Here is a 17,354-nt window from a genome sequence, read left to right on the forward strand (position 1 = left end):
CTTCCCCTGCTCTTTGAACCCTTCTCTGATCACTCCCTGATACTACGTTTCTTCAAATTCTTTTAGCATTTATTTCCATATCACTTTTTTGGGATGCATGCTCTGCTTTCTTTTTACATATGTACTCTAATATCTTAACTAGATTATAAGAGGTTCAAAGGCAGACACTATGCTTTAATCTCTCTTGTCTTTTCCAATATGCCTAAAACAGTGCTAATGCACAGGAAGGCCTCAGGATAAGCTGAATTATTAATTCATCTATGATTTAAAAAACTCTCCAGGAAATGTCAATAGTAAAACATAATGTAAGTCTTTGATTGATAGTATGAATCTTGTTTTTTTCTGACTTATTGTATACCCTTTGTTAAAGCTGTCAACCTTTAGATATTTCATGAAATATTTTATTGTGGTAATCTAAAAAAACCTAGGTTCTCTAATTTCCATTGTGAATTTGTATTCTTTTTTTTAATTTTTCCCTATAAATTTTGGACTTTGATTATTTTGTTATTATTGTATAACCATTTTAATTGGAAAATATTCTCTCATTTATGCGCCTGACTTCTTCCCATATGCCACTGTGGTTGACAGTTGTTAGGGAACAATAAAATTTTTTGTTCTTTGTTTTTAATGATCAGGTCTTATACTGGACAGATGACTCCAAAGAATCCGTGATTGGTAAAATTAGGGTCAGTGGAAATGTCACAACCAAAAACATCACAGGGCTGAAAGCTAACACCGTCTACTTTGCTTCCGTGAGAGCTTACAACACTGCTGGGACAGGGCCCTCAAGCCCCCCAGCCAATGGGACCACCAAGAAGTCTCGTAAGTATATATCACATTGCAGGGACCAAGATTCACCTACAGTTAGAAACATTCCTTTGCTCAATTTCCATTTCATTCTTACCACCTCATCATTTTACTGATCACTTTATTTAGTCAAGTGGGTTTGTCCCTTAAATCTGGATAACTGTTGAAACTTTCTAGTAACAAAATCAAAATGAACTGTTCTGATCTTTTTGGAATTGCAAAAGAGAAAATATTTTCAGTATAAATGAAAGACAGAGAATATAATGGCTCCAATGCCCTCTTCCAACTTGAGTTCATAACCTGACCTCCCATCCTTGGACTGTTAAGTGGTTACTTAATCTTTCAGTCTCAAGATCCTCATCTGTAAAATGAAGGGAAAATAGTACCTATTTTCTCACTGGGTTTTGTTCAAGATTAAAAGAGATAATTAATAGAAAGTGTCCAGTACATACTTTAGTAAGTGCTTAGTCAATGATTTTTTTTGTTTGTTTTTGTTGGTTTGGTTTACCATTTGAGCCTTGATGTGATCCTTGCACTGTCAGATATCTAGATCTTTCCTTCTATGATATTTTATCACTGCAAATTACTTGGTAGCCCCTGAAATCCAAGAATTAACTCTTGTGCTTCTTTTTATCTCCCTTAACAATAAGCTAAATATCTTTTACGCAGATAGGACCTACTAAATAAAGGATGAAGAGTTGATTGTTGCTGCATTTGTCCTGTGAGTGAGTCTGGTATTGCATAAATAGTCCATAATATGAAGCAAAGTAGTAAATAGCAAACTCATCAGATGTGACTTAGTAAGAGCTGCAATTTGTAATTTTTTATAATTGCATAATATTTACATATTTCTTGTATATTGTAGATGAACATAAATTGTGTTAACAGGCTTTTTAAAACACATTCTTTGGTCTCTAAATCCCAATGAAAAAGAGTAACAAATATAGTTGCTGAATTCTGAGAATGACTAAGACATGAATTCACTGCTACTAACCGACAGGAAAAAATAGAGCTTGCCTTTAAATACTGCATTCGTTTTTCCCTGTGTATTGGGAAAGAATAGGTGGTTTAAAAAAGTTTGAAAATCAAGTGATACAAAGTTTTTTTTTCCATATACATATTTTTCATGTCCAAAAAGAACTTGGGAATCATCTCAGTTAATAGGTCTTTGATTACAGACCGCATTATCCACTTGTGTTCATATCACCAGCCAGTAGCCAGAGATTTGTGTTCTAATTCTGGGTACGTCAGTGACTCATGACCTGACACAGGATAAGACATTCCATTTTTCTGCTTTTATTTTCTTAACTATCAAATGGAAATTTTCTCTGCCCTCACTATTTTCTCAAATTATCAATGAGGCACAAACGAGGTTCTGATTATAGGAGCACATTGGAAAATACAAAGTACTGTGGAACTGCTAAGCAGGAAACAAACAGATGAACAAAAACTCTCTAGTACCAGTCCATTTTAAGGGAAGAGTACGTGTGGATCAACAACTCTTAAACCAGCTCTCCTTCAATCCCCTAGTTTGATAAAGACGTTATGAGTGATCTTCTAGAACTGACTAGCTAGAGATGTGGTTCTATTCCTCTTCCTGTTTTACTCCATTTTGACCAAGTTGATGAAGTCATTGCCATATACCTGTATGAACGATTTGCTTCCATGGTCCTTCTGGAGTCTAGCCTCTTTCAGTTAATCTGAAAATCTGATTGAAATCTCCAATCAATCAGTGGTTTTAAATTTGCCCAGACATTTCCTTCTAGCTGATTGAGAGATGCCAAACTCACAGAAACTCTTGTGTGTAATTTAGTTTCTATCTCAGGCAAAATCAAGGGTGATTAGAAATGCGTAAAGATAGTATCAAAAAAACCTCACAGATCTGACAGATCTGTGACAAACTGACAGACATTTTAGTGTAGTTGTTGACGTAACACTCAAGCCGACTCATATTACATGCGATTCCATTAACCAGTTTAAGGTGGGCTGAGACCTGAACAATAAACTTAATTATCAAAAAGATATAGAGCTATAGATATATACATGATATACATAGGAGACCATGTATATACATCTATATGTACACACACACATATACAGTTGTTCTTCAGTAGCCTAGGGGGATTGGTTCCAGGAGCATCCACAGATGCCCAAGTCCCTTATGTAAAATGGCACAGGGTTTGCATATAACCTACATACATCCTCCGTATAATTTAAATCATCTCTAGATTACTTATTATACCTAAAACAATAAATGTTATGTAACTAGTTGCAAATACAATGTAAATAGTATGTAAATAGTTGTTAGCAAATTCAAGTTTTGCTTTTTGGAACTTTCTGGAATTTCTTTCAAATATTTTCAATCCTAACTTGGTCGAATCTGCCAATGTGGAACCCAGAGATACGCAGATACAGAGGGCCACCTGTAAAAACATACATACATACATATATACATATAACCTTAAAAATAATTTCTTTCCTTTAACTTGAATTTGTTTGATTGTAAATGCAACCTAAATTAAATTAACCTAAATTGTCCATGTGATAGTTTGTGCTAACCTACTCTATGTGTTTAGGCAGAAAACTTGTTTTAGACACAGGTTTGCTCAGTTGACCCACTTGGTCCTACAAATGGGCTTGACTGAAATTTGGATTAAATGCCAAGAACATTGTTAGTGGTTTGTCTGAGTGTTCACGTGAGATCAGCCTTATCAAAAAGTAGGAGACATATCCTTTGAAAACACTTTAATTAACAGGGAGTAATTTTATCAAGATACAGTGCTAGAATATATCTGCTGAGAGAAGAGCGACATGAGAGTCAAAGTATAAAGTGAAGTTTAGTGTTTCTTTAGCATCTGCCTTCTTTTTTGATTCAATCAAACACACAAAAACCCTTGTAAATCCTAATCTCTTTCATGAAAACCTTGTTTCAATATTTCTTAAATTTGGCTTTCACCAGCCTGTGTGCATCAGCATTTTTATAAAAATATCCAACAAGGACTTGAGAATAAGGTTCTACAAGACTCTATCTCGGATTTGGATACCAATAAAACCTCTAATTTTATTCTTTCAACATTTTTTATCACTAACATTATGAAAATAGAATAGAAACTACTTTAGTCTCCTATTGTTGCTATTCAAATTAGCACAACTTAGTGGTTGAAAACAATATAAATTTGTTTTCATACACTTCTAGAGGTCAAAAGTCAGAAATGAGTTCCACTGGCTGGAAAACAAGATATGGGTAAGGGCTGTGTTCCTTTTGGAAACTCTAGAAGAGCATTTGTTTCCGTGCATTTTCTGTCCTTTAGAGAGCCTTCTCTCCTTGGCTTGTGGCCCCTGCCTCTATCTTCAATGCCAGCCTCATGGTATCCTCAAGTCTTCCTCTGACTCTGACTTCCTCTTCTATCTTCACATATCCTCTGACTCTGGCTCTCTTGCCTCCTTTTTTCCTTCATCAGCATCCTTGTAATTACATTGAACCCACCCGGAGAATCCAGGATTATTTATCCACGTCAAGATCCTTAACATAATCACATGTGCAACAAGTAACATATCCACAGGTTTTGGGGATTAGAATCTGGACATGTTTGGGAGGCCCTTATTCTGCCTATGACAGTTACAAAATACTGAGCACTCATGTCCCAAGCCCAGCGTTAATATTCTACATACTTATCTCAATTATTACAACACATCAAGGAGTATGTTATTTTAATTCCTAGATACAAGAAAACAGATGCTTAAAAAGGTTCTGCTGTGGCATCTTTTGGACTGGCATACTATGAACATGGACTTTCTGAATCTCTGGATCCCATGGACATTGTACTAGTTTGCAATCTTCATCTCTAACCATCTAAATAGTCTCTCTCCCTCCAGACTCTCAAATCTTCAGTCCAGACCTCAAACTGGCTTGAGATTTTTATCCCTAAAATGGAATCATACTCTCTTCTAATTCCAAAATTTCACTGTCTCCTCTATTCCAGAGAACAAAGAGTAGAGAAAGGTGTACAAGATCTTTCACAGTCTGTCCCCAAATTTCTTTTCATCCCATTCCTCATCTAGCCCTCGCAGCACCAGACTTACTGATCTTCTAAAGTTTAACATTCACTTATCTAATTTCACGCATTCTCCCAGTTTGTAGTGGTCCCACCGTGCTTATAAAGAGACAAATATCTTTGCTACTGATCTATAAATTTCCCCTTTAATATATTTGCATTTTACTGGGTGATTCTATAACTTTGGACCATTGTGAAATATTATTGGAAATAGCTAGAAAAGAATTTCAGAGTGAAATAAATTTGGGTATGAATCCCAGCCCAGCCATGAACTGTGTGGTAAGTCTAATTACTTAATAACTCAGAACCCATTTTCTCAACTGAAAAACAGAGATGACTGTACTTTCCTCTAGAGTTTGCTCTGAGAACTAAAGGATATAATATATACCAAGGTGACCCAGAGGCAGCCATATAGTGAGAGCTCAATGTGTAGTAGCATATATTATTATATTTCTTCTTTAGAGGTGATTTCACTTTCTTTGCATTTCTTAAAGTAGGAAAGCCCATCTACTTTCTACTTTCTTTCTTTTCATAAATCTGTTGCAGAAATTTTCTTCAAGGGTGATGGAAGGACAGGCAAAGCAAAGATGAGAAATGGCTTTAATGAAACATTGAAGATAGCTCTGATTCTAAGTGCTATCCCTGGATCTAACTTTGATTTTCCATGTCCTTGAGATGACACCAACATTACCTCTGAATAGTGGTGACAGCAAAAAATTCTGCATCCATCACATGTTCATACTGTCACTGTCTAGATTTTCCATTTGATATTTGATCATCCATTGTAAATTCTGAGAAAGCAGAGCTCACATTTACCAAAATCTCTGCCTATTCTGATTGGGTACGCTAAACAGAAGACAGAGGCTTTTTTTTTGAAACATGATGAATTAGTTAATCACTCAAGAAAACAGTGCCTGCCATGAGCCATGCACAGGGTTAGGTGCCTAATGGAGATTAAAACAGGAACAATACCTGCCTTCGGGCTATTGCTATTTTAGTGGGGAGGCAACTTAAAACAAGAAAAAAAATGAAATGAAATAATCAAAAATTATGAAAAGTAATATGAAGAAAATAAGAGGCTGAGATATACATAAGGAGCACCTATATGGGGAAGGCTATATATTTTGATATGACATAAAAGATAAAAAGGAGCTAGTGGACAAAGAGACCTCCAAACAGAAGGAACAGCATATGCAAAGCTTCTGAAGTCTTTGTTATTATTGTTGCTGGTGATGTTGATAGCCTTACAGGTTTTTTTAAAGTAAATATCAGTGGTTTAACATTAAGTATTGTAGCTTACTAAAAATTATATCTTTCCAAAAGAAAACTGAGGAGCACTGCAAGTACAAGTATATTGTGATCCACACAGACTTCGCTTAAATGGAATTTAGATTTACAACCAAAGGGAGAAAAATATTTACATCAACTACAAGAGGAAAAAGCACTGCTTATGTAGACAGAAGTATTCAGAGCCAGTAACAGAAAGTGTTTGCAAATTTTGGTTCAATTTGGCCCCTGATGTCGACTGACTAGCACTCTGTACTGGATTTTTCTTGCTGTAAATAATGCAATCAATCCATATTTAGACATAAAGGAAGCATTAAGCTTTTATTTCATCTTGCACTTATGTTCTTTCTCTCTTTCCCAAATGTCAACCCCATGCTGTTACTTAGAAGTGTAACATAAGAAGTTGTTTTTGAATTGAATTCACAGTGTGAACTACAGTGGAATATAAATGCCATCTACAGAAAAATTGATCACAGGGAAGCCATTAGAGCTGCAGAGGGCTAGTTTAATGTTGCTCTGTCATTTGATTAATAGAAAATTATTTAGTCTTTGGAAATTGCCTGCAAAATTCTTTCAGTAAACTAGAAAAGTGCTTGTTTGTTGAGTAGGTACTTGGTACTTGTACCAAGTAGGTACAAACATCCATGGCATGTTGTTTTACATTATCCACATGACAGTTCCTAGGTAATATAATTTTCAATTTCATCATAGATATTTGCAATCCAGTTTAAGCAAATACATCAAATTCATGAAACCAGGACTGTTAAAGGTGTTCATAATAAGATGATGGCCTTTTGAAGCACATTTTAGAAACTTAAAAAAAAAAATACTGGACACAAGGCATTGGCATTGGAGTCACACTCATGGACAAAAATAAGAAAAGCTATAGACTATGAGAACTTCCCAGATAATTAGCTGAGACTTCACCACTTTATCTGCCTTTCAAAAAGCACATAAAGAACCCAAGTAAGAGCAAAATTATTAAGGGAAAATCTTGAGTATACCCTAATTATATTTAAGAAGTGAATCTTTTGCAAACTTCAGAATTCTGTTACTAGTAGCAAACTGCATTGAACACAACGGAAAAACTGATTATGTCATAATGCCACAGTGAAGAACTGCTACTCCCACGAAGAGAATTAACAGTTACTGAGCTATTTAGTTTGCACCACTAACCAAGATAGGAATATTTCCTATTTTATTTCATGGGAGCTAAAACTCTTATAACTAAAATATTTTAGTCTCATTCCAAAGATTGGAAAACCAGGCCTCTTGGAAGAGACTGGATACAGATTCAGGTCTCTCTGACTTCAAAGCCCAACACCTCCCAGATAGCATGAGAGGTAAAGCATTCCAAATAATCCACACAATTGGCCATTCACACCGTGAGTTCATTCTTGACAGAATGTTTCTCATTTTATGTCCATGGAAAGCCTTACTTCTGTTTTGGTAGATGCGGAAATAAATGCAAATGTTCCAGTATCAGAGACACAATCACTACCATATAGTTAGTAGAAGTCAGTTCTTCTCTCTCTCAGTCTGGCACTTCATCAATGGATTCATAGTGTTAAAAGTAGTACTTTTTATCTAAACATGCAAACAAACAGAAAGGGCACAGCAATAGATGAAACCTTCAGAATTCATCACTGCCAGTGACATCAAAGGACTGAATTTATATTTTTGCTGTATTGATTGTATGATGTTGTTAATGTTAGCACTTTGTTTTAAAGAACAAAGTAAAAGAAATGAGTCACAGGAGTATATTAGATATTAAAACTGGTATCTTGTGAGAATTTTTATATTATCTCTTTTATAGCTGAGAAAAAGATTAGAAAAGGCACTTTGGGATAAGTTGAGGGAAAACAGTTACAAAACTATAATCATTGCCATCAGTCCTTCAGAAATAAACGTACTGACAATCGTTCACTGAGTTCTTACCAAGCGCAAAACTCTCAGTCTTTTTATTATGATTGGGTTTATATTGCCAAGAAATGTACTAGGACATGGTTGATCCAATTGGCATGTTCGTCTTATAAATTCACGTGGATTGTTATAGGTTTGGCCATGTCAATTGGCCTTGATTATAGGACAGCATAATGAATGGACTGGCCACACTGTGTCACCTATGGATCTTCCCACAGCCCAGTACATAATTAATATGACCCAAGAAAATCACACAGGACCCCAAGTAGTTTTTCTTTAGCCATCTATTACACAGTCATTTATTCAACATATATGAAATATATGTCTCCTCCTACATGCCAAGCACCATGCTAGATGATGGAATACAGAGTTGAACAAGGCATATGTCCTCAGTAAATTTAAATAAACACAGAGCATGAAGAGCTATAATTCAATGTGGTAAGTTCATAATAAAATATGAACTGAGTCCCATGAGAGCATAGGGGAAACATTTATCTCTCCACTACATCCCAAATGAGGTGTAAGTGACTGGGTGAATGATATCCCAGGGGATTGGAGAAGGCAAGTAGATGTATCATAATGCAATGTTGGACACCCTGTGATTCTTCCAGTAGCACATAAGACATTAAATAGCAATTGAGTCAAAACTCCAAAAGAAATAATTTCTATTTCCATCAGTGTTATAATGAGTTAAATATTATGCTCATTCAACCTCACAAATTCAAATAAGATGCCAAAAACATCTTGCTAGTTTTATCTTTGCCTCTGCTATCCAGCTGAATTATTTTTAATGTCTCCAGTTTCTTAAATCTCAAAAATAATCATGTGGACTCAAATCTTTGAGAAGCAGTGTGCTGTCATGGAGAAAAACTAGATTAAAAATCAAGAGACCAGGATTCTGACTGGGATCAGCCACTCATTAGCTGCATGCTTTTAAAGATGTAGATTTCCAACCTGGATTCTAGTTTGCCGGCATGCAAAATTTTTCAGTTGAACAAGATCCATTCATTTAGAAGGCTGATTCTAAATACGTCTTCCCTTACTTCCCACTACGTTTCTCCCAGAAAACATTAATTTCAGGGAACTAAAAGCACAGTTTGGATTTAGAGGAGACACCTTTTGGGATGATCATCCAGTTTGTAATTTTTCCTCTTCAGGGTTCCTACCAGCTCTATCTATATTAAGTGACATGTATCTTTCTCACTGTCTAGCCACAATTGATTGGGCTAAGATAGAATATGGCCAAATTAAGCCAATCATCAGCTTTTACTTGGAAATTCTAGCTTGGACTATCTCTGAACAGAGGAAATTTCAAACCTCAGGTGTAGGTGAGCAGTCATGATTTCTGCCACACTCACTGAGAAGAACAAAGAGATGGTCTATGGCAAGATGAGCATGCAGCAAAAACTACTGTGAGAGGTACAGAGAGGAACTTCTTGGCTTTTGGACATTTTTTGTCCCTTCTGAGGCTCTGCTGCATTCTGCCAGGAATTCTAAGAGAGTCCCCTATATCCTTTACAGTATATTTCTAATATTTTGTTTTAAAACACCTTGAGTTGGTTGTATTACTTACAGTGAAAGTCCTAACTAGTACATGATTATTAAGTAAAGGACTACTAGGAATTAATACCTTTGTGTTGATATATGTAAAAAGTTTGCCACCTGAGTTTGTCTGAGATGCTTATTGATTGACGGACAAATTAAACACTAGATAAAGGAGCCCTCCCTCTATTCATATATAGTAAAGTAAACAAATTCAACAGCAGTGATTAATAAATTAATACTGGACATCCAGCATGCCATTATTAATTCATAAGTTTGTCACAGAGATATTTCCAAATGACCGGAATTTGAATGAATTTGCTTACTCTGATTAGAATTAATATGATATTTCAAAAGACACTGAAAACATTTTAGCTCCTTCTATGCTAATTATCCACGATTTATTTTCCCTTTTCATGTCAATGGGTCATATAGTAACCATGAGCTAATTTAAATTCATTTGGATCTTTGATTATCTTTTTAAAGCTCCAAGCCAACCACCAGCTAACATCGCCTGGAAGCTGACAAACTCTAAATTATGCCTAAACTGGGAGCATGTAAAAACCATGGAAAATGAGTCTGAAGTATTGGGCTACAAGGTGAGTATTCTGTTTTTCTTTTAACCATATCAATTAACTTACTAAGGGACCAGAAATGTCAGAACCAAATAAGAAACAAATTTTATGCCCATGGAAATATAGGAATCTTTTTTTTCCAATGTTCTGAAAATACTTGGCATTGCTGCTTTTAAATTCTTCATGGAAAATTTTATATTGTGAGGTCAGAATGTGTCATGGAGCATTAAGAAATAAAACTTTATAGTATGCAACATTCTTTTTTCAAGTGACTCCCCTTGCCATCAAAAAATGATGGTGTACGTAGATAGTAACTGTGAGATGAGTATGAGGTCAAAAAGTATATTCAAATAGAATTTCTAGAACTTAGGCTACAGTAGGATATCATCTTTTAACAACATAAAAGGACTCCAACAAGAGTGTAGTCAAAAACCCAGAGCAAACCATTTCCATCACTGGTAATGAACATCCTCTCCTGGCAAATGCATATAGTATTCAGACAACTGAAATGGGTCCAAACTAACCAGTAACTTTTCACGGCAAGCTCCAAAGATAATGGCCTCAAGCTATTTAATTAATAGAGATAAATCTATTCTCATTTCAGAAGCACTGGCCAAAAAGGAAATCTTTCTCTTAACAACTAAATTTAAAGAAAAGGCACAGACCAGATATATCCATCCAAGGATTACAGCATGTATAATGCTCGTAGTGTTATAGTGTTCCATAAGAGTTTCTGAACCTTAGATAAGCAACATGTTCATTTAACTTGATTCACCATTTTATTCAGATTCTGTACCGGCAAAACAGACAGAGTAAAACCCATATTTTGGAAACAAACAACACATCTGCTGAGCTTCTGGTTCCATTTGAAGAGGACTACTTGATTGAAATAAGGACAGTTAGTGATGGTGGGGATGGAAGCAGCAGTGAGGAAATTAGGATTCCAAAAATGTCAAGTAAGTTGAATTACCATTCCTGTTGTAGATTTTGAATCCAGACAGATGCCAGCATGAAATCTGGGCTCTGTGAATCTTTCCAATTCTTGTTTAAATGTTGGGTGAAAAAATAAAAGGTCTAAGGTTTCACTTTTCAATTGTGAGCAAGAGGTGATGAGTCAACTTTCTTTAATCCCTCAGATTTACAACATGCTTATAAATCACAAACAGTTTTATATTTCCTCATTTTGAATCTAAAAAAAAAACAAACCCTCACAACTGTGTGTCATTGGTATATGCTTCATTCTACTGGAACAAAAACGAGAAAGTTTTTCCATGGCTACTTACTTGGAGGCTTCTGAGAGCAAGGATAGCAAATATGAAGCACATGTACATAACACCTCTCTTCCCATTTTCATGGCGGACATCACTAATCGATTACAACATTCATACTGAGCTGAGTCAGCACTTTCAAATCCTCTCAATATGATGTCCTAAGCAGGTATCATCAATCGGTCATATTTAGCATGTAATAATAATTTATTATTTCTTCTTTAAAAGAATCACTCACGTATCTACCTGAAGCTGTGACTGAGTATAAGTCATCAGCCGCCACGTTAGCCAATACTACTCTGCCCTGTAGTCAGACTTGGCCAATTTTAGGCATTTTTCTTTCTTATTTTTATATTTAAAACAGATATCCTAGGACAGAGGGTTAAATACACTTCCTAAAATTAAATCCAATATAAGTGAAACAAGTGTACTAAAATGTGTTATTAAAAGAGAAATAACAGTATGCATTTTAGTTCATGAAGAATTAACCTAACAAGTAATTTTACTTTTTCTCAAGACATTTTGTTTCACTTTTATATTTTGCAGGTTTGAGTTCCAGAGGAGTTTCAGTCATAGAACTTAGCATCCATTTCCTGTCAATTGTCATCATGATTTTTTACTGTTTTGCTATTCAGCCTCTTATATGATGAAGAAAACAATAAATCTTTGAGTTTTTTTGAATGCAAATCATTCTGTAAATAAGCTCTCCAGCCCCTGTTACAAGATACATTCTTAAAACTGACTTGTTTGGAAAGAAAAAATGTATATTATGAAAATCTTGTAAATATCTATGGTACATTAATAAAACAATTTTAAACACTTTGGAATTTTAAAGTCCACACATGATTAAACACATTCAGAAGGTGCCAAATTAACGCATGGAGTTGTCACTACTGTGGCTTTTAAGTAACTTAAACGGAGACTATAAATAACTCTCTTGATGAGGATGATCAATATGAAAGAAACTGTAGTTTCCATAGCTAAGATGTCCATTTACTATATGCTCCAGGCAATTTAATTCAGTAAATTAAAATTTCACCCTAGTTGGAAATAAAGTAAAATCATTTGTTTATCCTTGGGGTTCTTTAAAAATGTAAGCTATTGTAAAGCATGCTGTGTTTTATCTCTGAATCAAATTGGGACAAGAAATATTTGTACCCAGTAATATATTCATGTACTTGATGTTCTTCTCAACTCACTTTTCTATCAGTTCGGTAATAAAAATGGCAAAAAAAGAAAGAAGAAAAAGAAAAGAAAAAGAAAAAACGATTCCTATATTTCCATGGGCATAAAATTTCTGGCAAAGAAAAAGAAAAGAAGGGAAAAAGGAACCAGCAAAAACATCTAATGAATCTTGTAAACAGTAAGCAATTTCTTACAGCAAAGTTTAATTTTAAAATCAATTCTGAATTCTCCCAAGGAAGAGGTTGCATGAACAATTCTCAGGTAATTATTACAAAGTGTTAGCAATGTGTGTGGTGTTTATTTTTGTATTATAAATAAATCTGGGAATGGAATTACTTTACAAAGTGTTTTTGACATTTTGGTCAAAAAATATATATATATTTTTGCCAATCTTCTCTGCAACTATTAAAAATAATTCTATACCATCCAAGGCTTAGAAAGATTTTTGTGGGTTGACTCTTCTCTATGATGTACCTGATAAAGTCAGCAGTCTCACTTCTTGGGATTGCACAGTCTGGACAAAGCAGCCTGGGAAGAGGAAAGGTTAATGAGGGAGCCCATGCCCTTCTAAGTAATCATCTATCCTTCACAAACAGCCTTGAGGGGTTTGTCCTGCTGTCAGCCTGCTCTAGCTCCCAGCCAATCAGGTTTGATGTCCTGCGAAGCTGGGAGTGAGGAATGGTCACACTAGTATTGCCTTCTTAACATGGCACAACCTCTTAATTAAATTATGCTGAAAATATTTGAACTCTCCTCCCAACTCTCAAATCACACAATCCTCAAAACTGGATTCTGTCATTTTCACTTCTAAAATATTTTAGAGCTGTTTAAAATACTCGACGTAGTCAACAGCAGATGGACAATGACTTTCCATAGTTCAGAACTTGCTCCTTGCTGAAGAGTGTGTCAAGCACACAGTACAAATCAATGACCCTTATTATCCCTGCACATTAAGATCTGACTGTACTTTGATGGAGCAAAATAAACAAACAACAGAAAATACTGTTTGGCACACTAACATTAACAGCTGCCTGAACAACACATATTTGTATTGATCAGATACACCAGTGTTGGCACATGGTCTTAATGGTTTCCTCAAATTGGTAAGAGACAAGATTTGTGTCCTGGTTCCCAAAATGGAGATTGAGCATGAAATACAGTATGAGATTTTTGTTTTTGCGATTAAGAGAATTAGATACATAGTCATTTGAGTAAGAATCCAAAAGCAAAGTCAGTTCTTTTCAACAACACATTTATTTGCAGGTGTGTTTTAATTCATAATTACTGGAGTATTAAATGTCTGTATTATTCAATATCTAATATATTATTTGTATTTTCACCCATCCATGCTAAATTTTTCAGAATATAATTTGGCAATAATGTTAAAAAGTGTGAGATTTGACTCTCAATTGATTTGAATCTCTACTCTTAATGAGGACTTGGGCACATCTTTTAACGTCCCCATGTCACTTTTATGAGGATTAAAGGACATAATGTACACAAGTATTGAGCACGTTGCAAGCAACACTGTAAGCTGTCAACAGAGCAGCTGTCATCTACTGCTACGAATTAAACACCTAATGAAATAAGTTACTTAAGTGTTCAATAGACTATGAAAACATATTCAACCTGTATTTATATCAAATTCCAAAACAGCTTCAAGAAAAATGAGTAGTCCACCTACTCAACACTAAATGGCACTAAAAACTGGAACCAATCGTGGTTCCACCAATGCATTTCAGGAAAATATTCTTTGTGATGTATACACTCCTTTGACATTTAGGAAGGATTGCCAGTGAATCCCTTTATTGATTGAGTATACTGCTGTTATACACTGTTATGAACATGATAACTCATTTCCATACTTCTTACAGGAAAAGGAAAAAAAAAGTGATTGTACCTGGAAATTGCCAGAAAATGAAAGTGAATAAGAGTTAGGACACTTAACACAGGGGAAATATAACAGTATAAAGCTATGGGCTGCCCAGATAATGTTAACTTCAAATTCAACTCCATTTTCTCTCTTCTCTTACTATCCACATTATAATCCTTCCAGGTCAGTGTCCCTTTTCTGACTATACACCAGAAGGTGGCTTATAGAAGGGCACGCCTGCTCTCTATAACTAACAGCAAATGCAAGCAGTGAGAGATGACCTGGAATCAATTTAGATTCCAAATGCAATAACATAATCATGACCTCCCTTAAGTAAATCTACTATTTTTAAGCCTCTATATGTTATCAGTTTGTACTCCATCTCGGGATGTCACGTTTTATACACCCACTGTATGCCATAATTATTACCTTATTGTCTACAGAACTACATATTTAATTCAACAACATATTTAATTTGTTTCTGTTCCAGAATTCAAGAGTTTATTTCAACATCTCTATTGAACACAGTACTTGAATTAGTCAAGTTCTCCTGGGAAATAGAACCAATGGAGTGTGTGTGTGTGTGTGTGTGTGTGTGTGTGTGTGTGTGTGTGTGTATGCATGTATGTGTATATAGAGAGACAGAGAAAGACAGAGACAGAGAGAAAGACAGAGACAGACACAGAGAGAAACAGAGAGAGACAGAGAGTGATATAAGGAATTAGCACGTAATTTTGGAGGCTAAGAATTCCACACCCAAGAGAGCCAATGGTATAGTTCCAGTTTGAGTCTGGAAACCAGGAGATCCAATGGTGTAATTTTCATTCTGAGTCTGAATGCAAAGGCAGGAGAAAACCAATATCGCAGTTGGAAGATTTTCAGGCAAAGAGAAAGAATTCTTTCCTACTGAGCCTTTTATTTATTCAGGCTTTTAATGAATTGGATGAGACTCATCCAAATTGAAAAGGGTAACCTGCTTCACTCAGTCTACTGATTCAAATGCAGAAACACCCTCACAGACACACCCAGAACATTTGGGCACCTTCTGGCCCAGTCAAGTTGACTCATAAAATTAACCATCACAGCACTCTTTTTAATTATTTTAAATAATTCAGTTCTAATCCCAAAAACTTTTTAAATGAAGTTATGGAGACACTCTCCTCAGTTTATTCATCTGTAAAATGAGATGTTGGGATTACATGATCTCCAAGTTCCTTTAAAATCCTGTAATTCTATATCAAGCTGCACAGTGGCATTTATTTTTAGTGCAAAACAGGTTTTAATAACCTTTCACAACCCACACAACACTCTGCAAGGCTTTTCCAGCTTTTTTCCTATATTTTCATTAGCCTAATTGTGTTGAGCTTTCTTAATTGGACTTTACTAAAACAATAGATAAAACTGAGTATGTTTTCCAAACGGCAAAGAACCCTTAGAAGTTCTGGCCCATCTTGACCTAATCAAACTCACAAGCTTTTGCACAGCAAAGGACACCATAAACAAAATGAAAAGACAACCTAGAGGATGGGAAAAAAATATTTGCAAACTATGTGACTGACAAGGGCTTAATTTCCAAAATATACAAACAGCTCATACAACTCAACAACAAAAAAACAAACAACCCAATCGAAAAATGGGCAGAAGACCTCAAAAGATATTTCTCCAAAGAAGAAATACAGATGGCCAAGAGGCACATGAAAAGATCCTCAACACTTCTAATTATCAGAGAAATGCAAATCAAAACTACAATGAGGTACTACCTCACACTGGTCAGAATGGCCATCATTAAAAAGTCTACAGAAACAAATGCTGGAGAGGGTGTGGAGAAAAGGGAACCCTCCTACACTGTTGGTGGGAATGTAAGTTGGTGCACCCACTGTGAAAAACAGTATGAAGGTTCCTCAGAAAACTAAAAATAGAATTACCATATGATCCAGCAATCCTACTCCTGGGCATATATCCAACAAAACTATAATTCAAAATGATACATGCACCCCTATGCTCATAGCAGCACTATTCACAATGCCAAGACATGGAAACAACCTAAATGTGCATCGACAGATGAATGGATAAAGAAGATGTGGTACATATATACAATGGAATATTACTCAGCCATAAAAAAAGAATGAAATAATGCCATTTGCAGCAACATGGATACAACTAGAGATTACCACATTGACTGAAATAAGACAGAGAAAGACCATATGATATCACTTATATGTGAAATCTAAAACATGACACAAATGAACCATCTATGAAACAGAAACAGAATCATAGACATAGAGAACACGTGGTTGTCAAGGAGGTGGGGGGTGGGGGAGGGATGGAGTGGAAGATTCAGGTTAGCAGATGTAAATTTTTATATATAGAATGGATACACAAGGTCCTACAGTATAGCACAGAAAACTATATTCAATACCCTATGATAAACCATAATGGAAAAGAATATTTTAAAACTGAATCACTTTGCTGTACAGCTGAAACTAACACAACATTGTAAGGCAACTATACATCAATAAAAAAAAAAAATGACAGGGCTTCCCTGGTGGCACAGTGGTTGAGAATCCACCTGCCAATGCAGGGGACACGGGTTCAAGCCCTGGTCCAGGAAGATCCCACATGCTGCAGAGCAACTAAGCCCATGTGCCACAACTACTGAGCCTGCACTCTAGAGCCCACGAGCCACAACTACTGAAGCCCATGCGCCTGGAGACTGTGCTCCACAACAAGAGAAACCACCGCAATGAGAAGCCCTCGCACCGTAACGAAGAGTAGCCCCAGAGTAGCCCCGCTTGCTGCAACTAGAGAAAAGGCCGCGCACAACAACGAAGACCCAACG

General features: G+C 35.7%; 1 protein-coding gene across 6 annotated transcripts in view; it reads left to right on the plus strand.

Annotated features, from left to right (window-relative positions):
• CNTN6 (contactin 6) overlaps window positions 1-12,291 on the plus strand; it is a 290,317-nt gene extending 278,026 nt beyond the window's left edge. For 3 of the 6 annotated variants that reach the window (XM_027121424.1, XM_027121428.1, XM_027121425.1), the window contains 4 exons: window positions 636-822; window positions 10,101-10,213; window positions 10,977-11,145; window positions 12,004-12,104. In XM_027121424.1, coding sequence (XP_026977225.1) covers window positions 636-822; window positions 10,101-10,213; window positions 10,977-11,145; window positions 12,004-12,104 — 570 coding nt within the window. Of the gene's footprint in view, window positions 1-635; window positions 823-10,100; window positions 10,214-10,976; window positions 11,146-12,003 lie in introns of all 6 variants that reach the window. The other 3 variants (XM_027121423.1, XM_027121426.1, XM_027121422.1) reach the window with 2 other exon arrangements.
• Window positions 12,292-17,354: the final 5,063 nt, after the last annotated feature.

Source organism: Aethalodelphis obliquidens, unplaced genomic scaffold, assembly GCF_003676395.1.
Source record: "Aethalodelphis obliquidens isolate GAN/ISIS:26980383/991018 unplaced genomic scaffold, ASM367639v1 scaffold22, whole genome shotgun sequence".
Taxonomy (NCBI): Eukaryota; Metazoa; Chordata; class Mammalia; order Artiodactyla; family Delphinidae; genus Aethalodelphis; species Aethalodelphis obliquidens.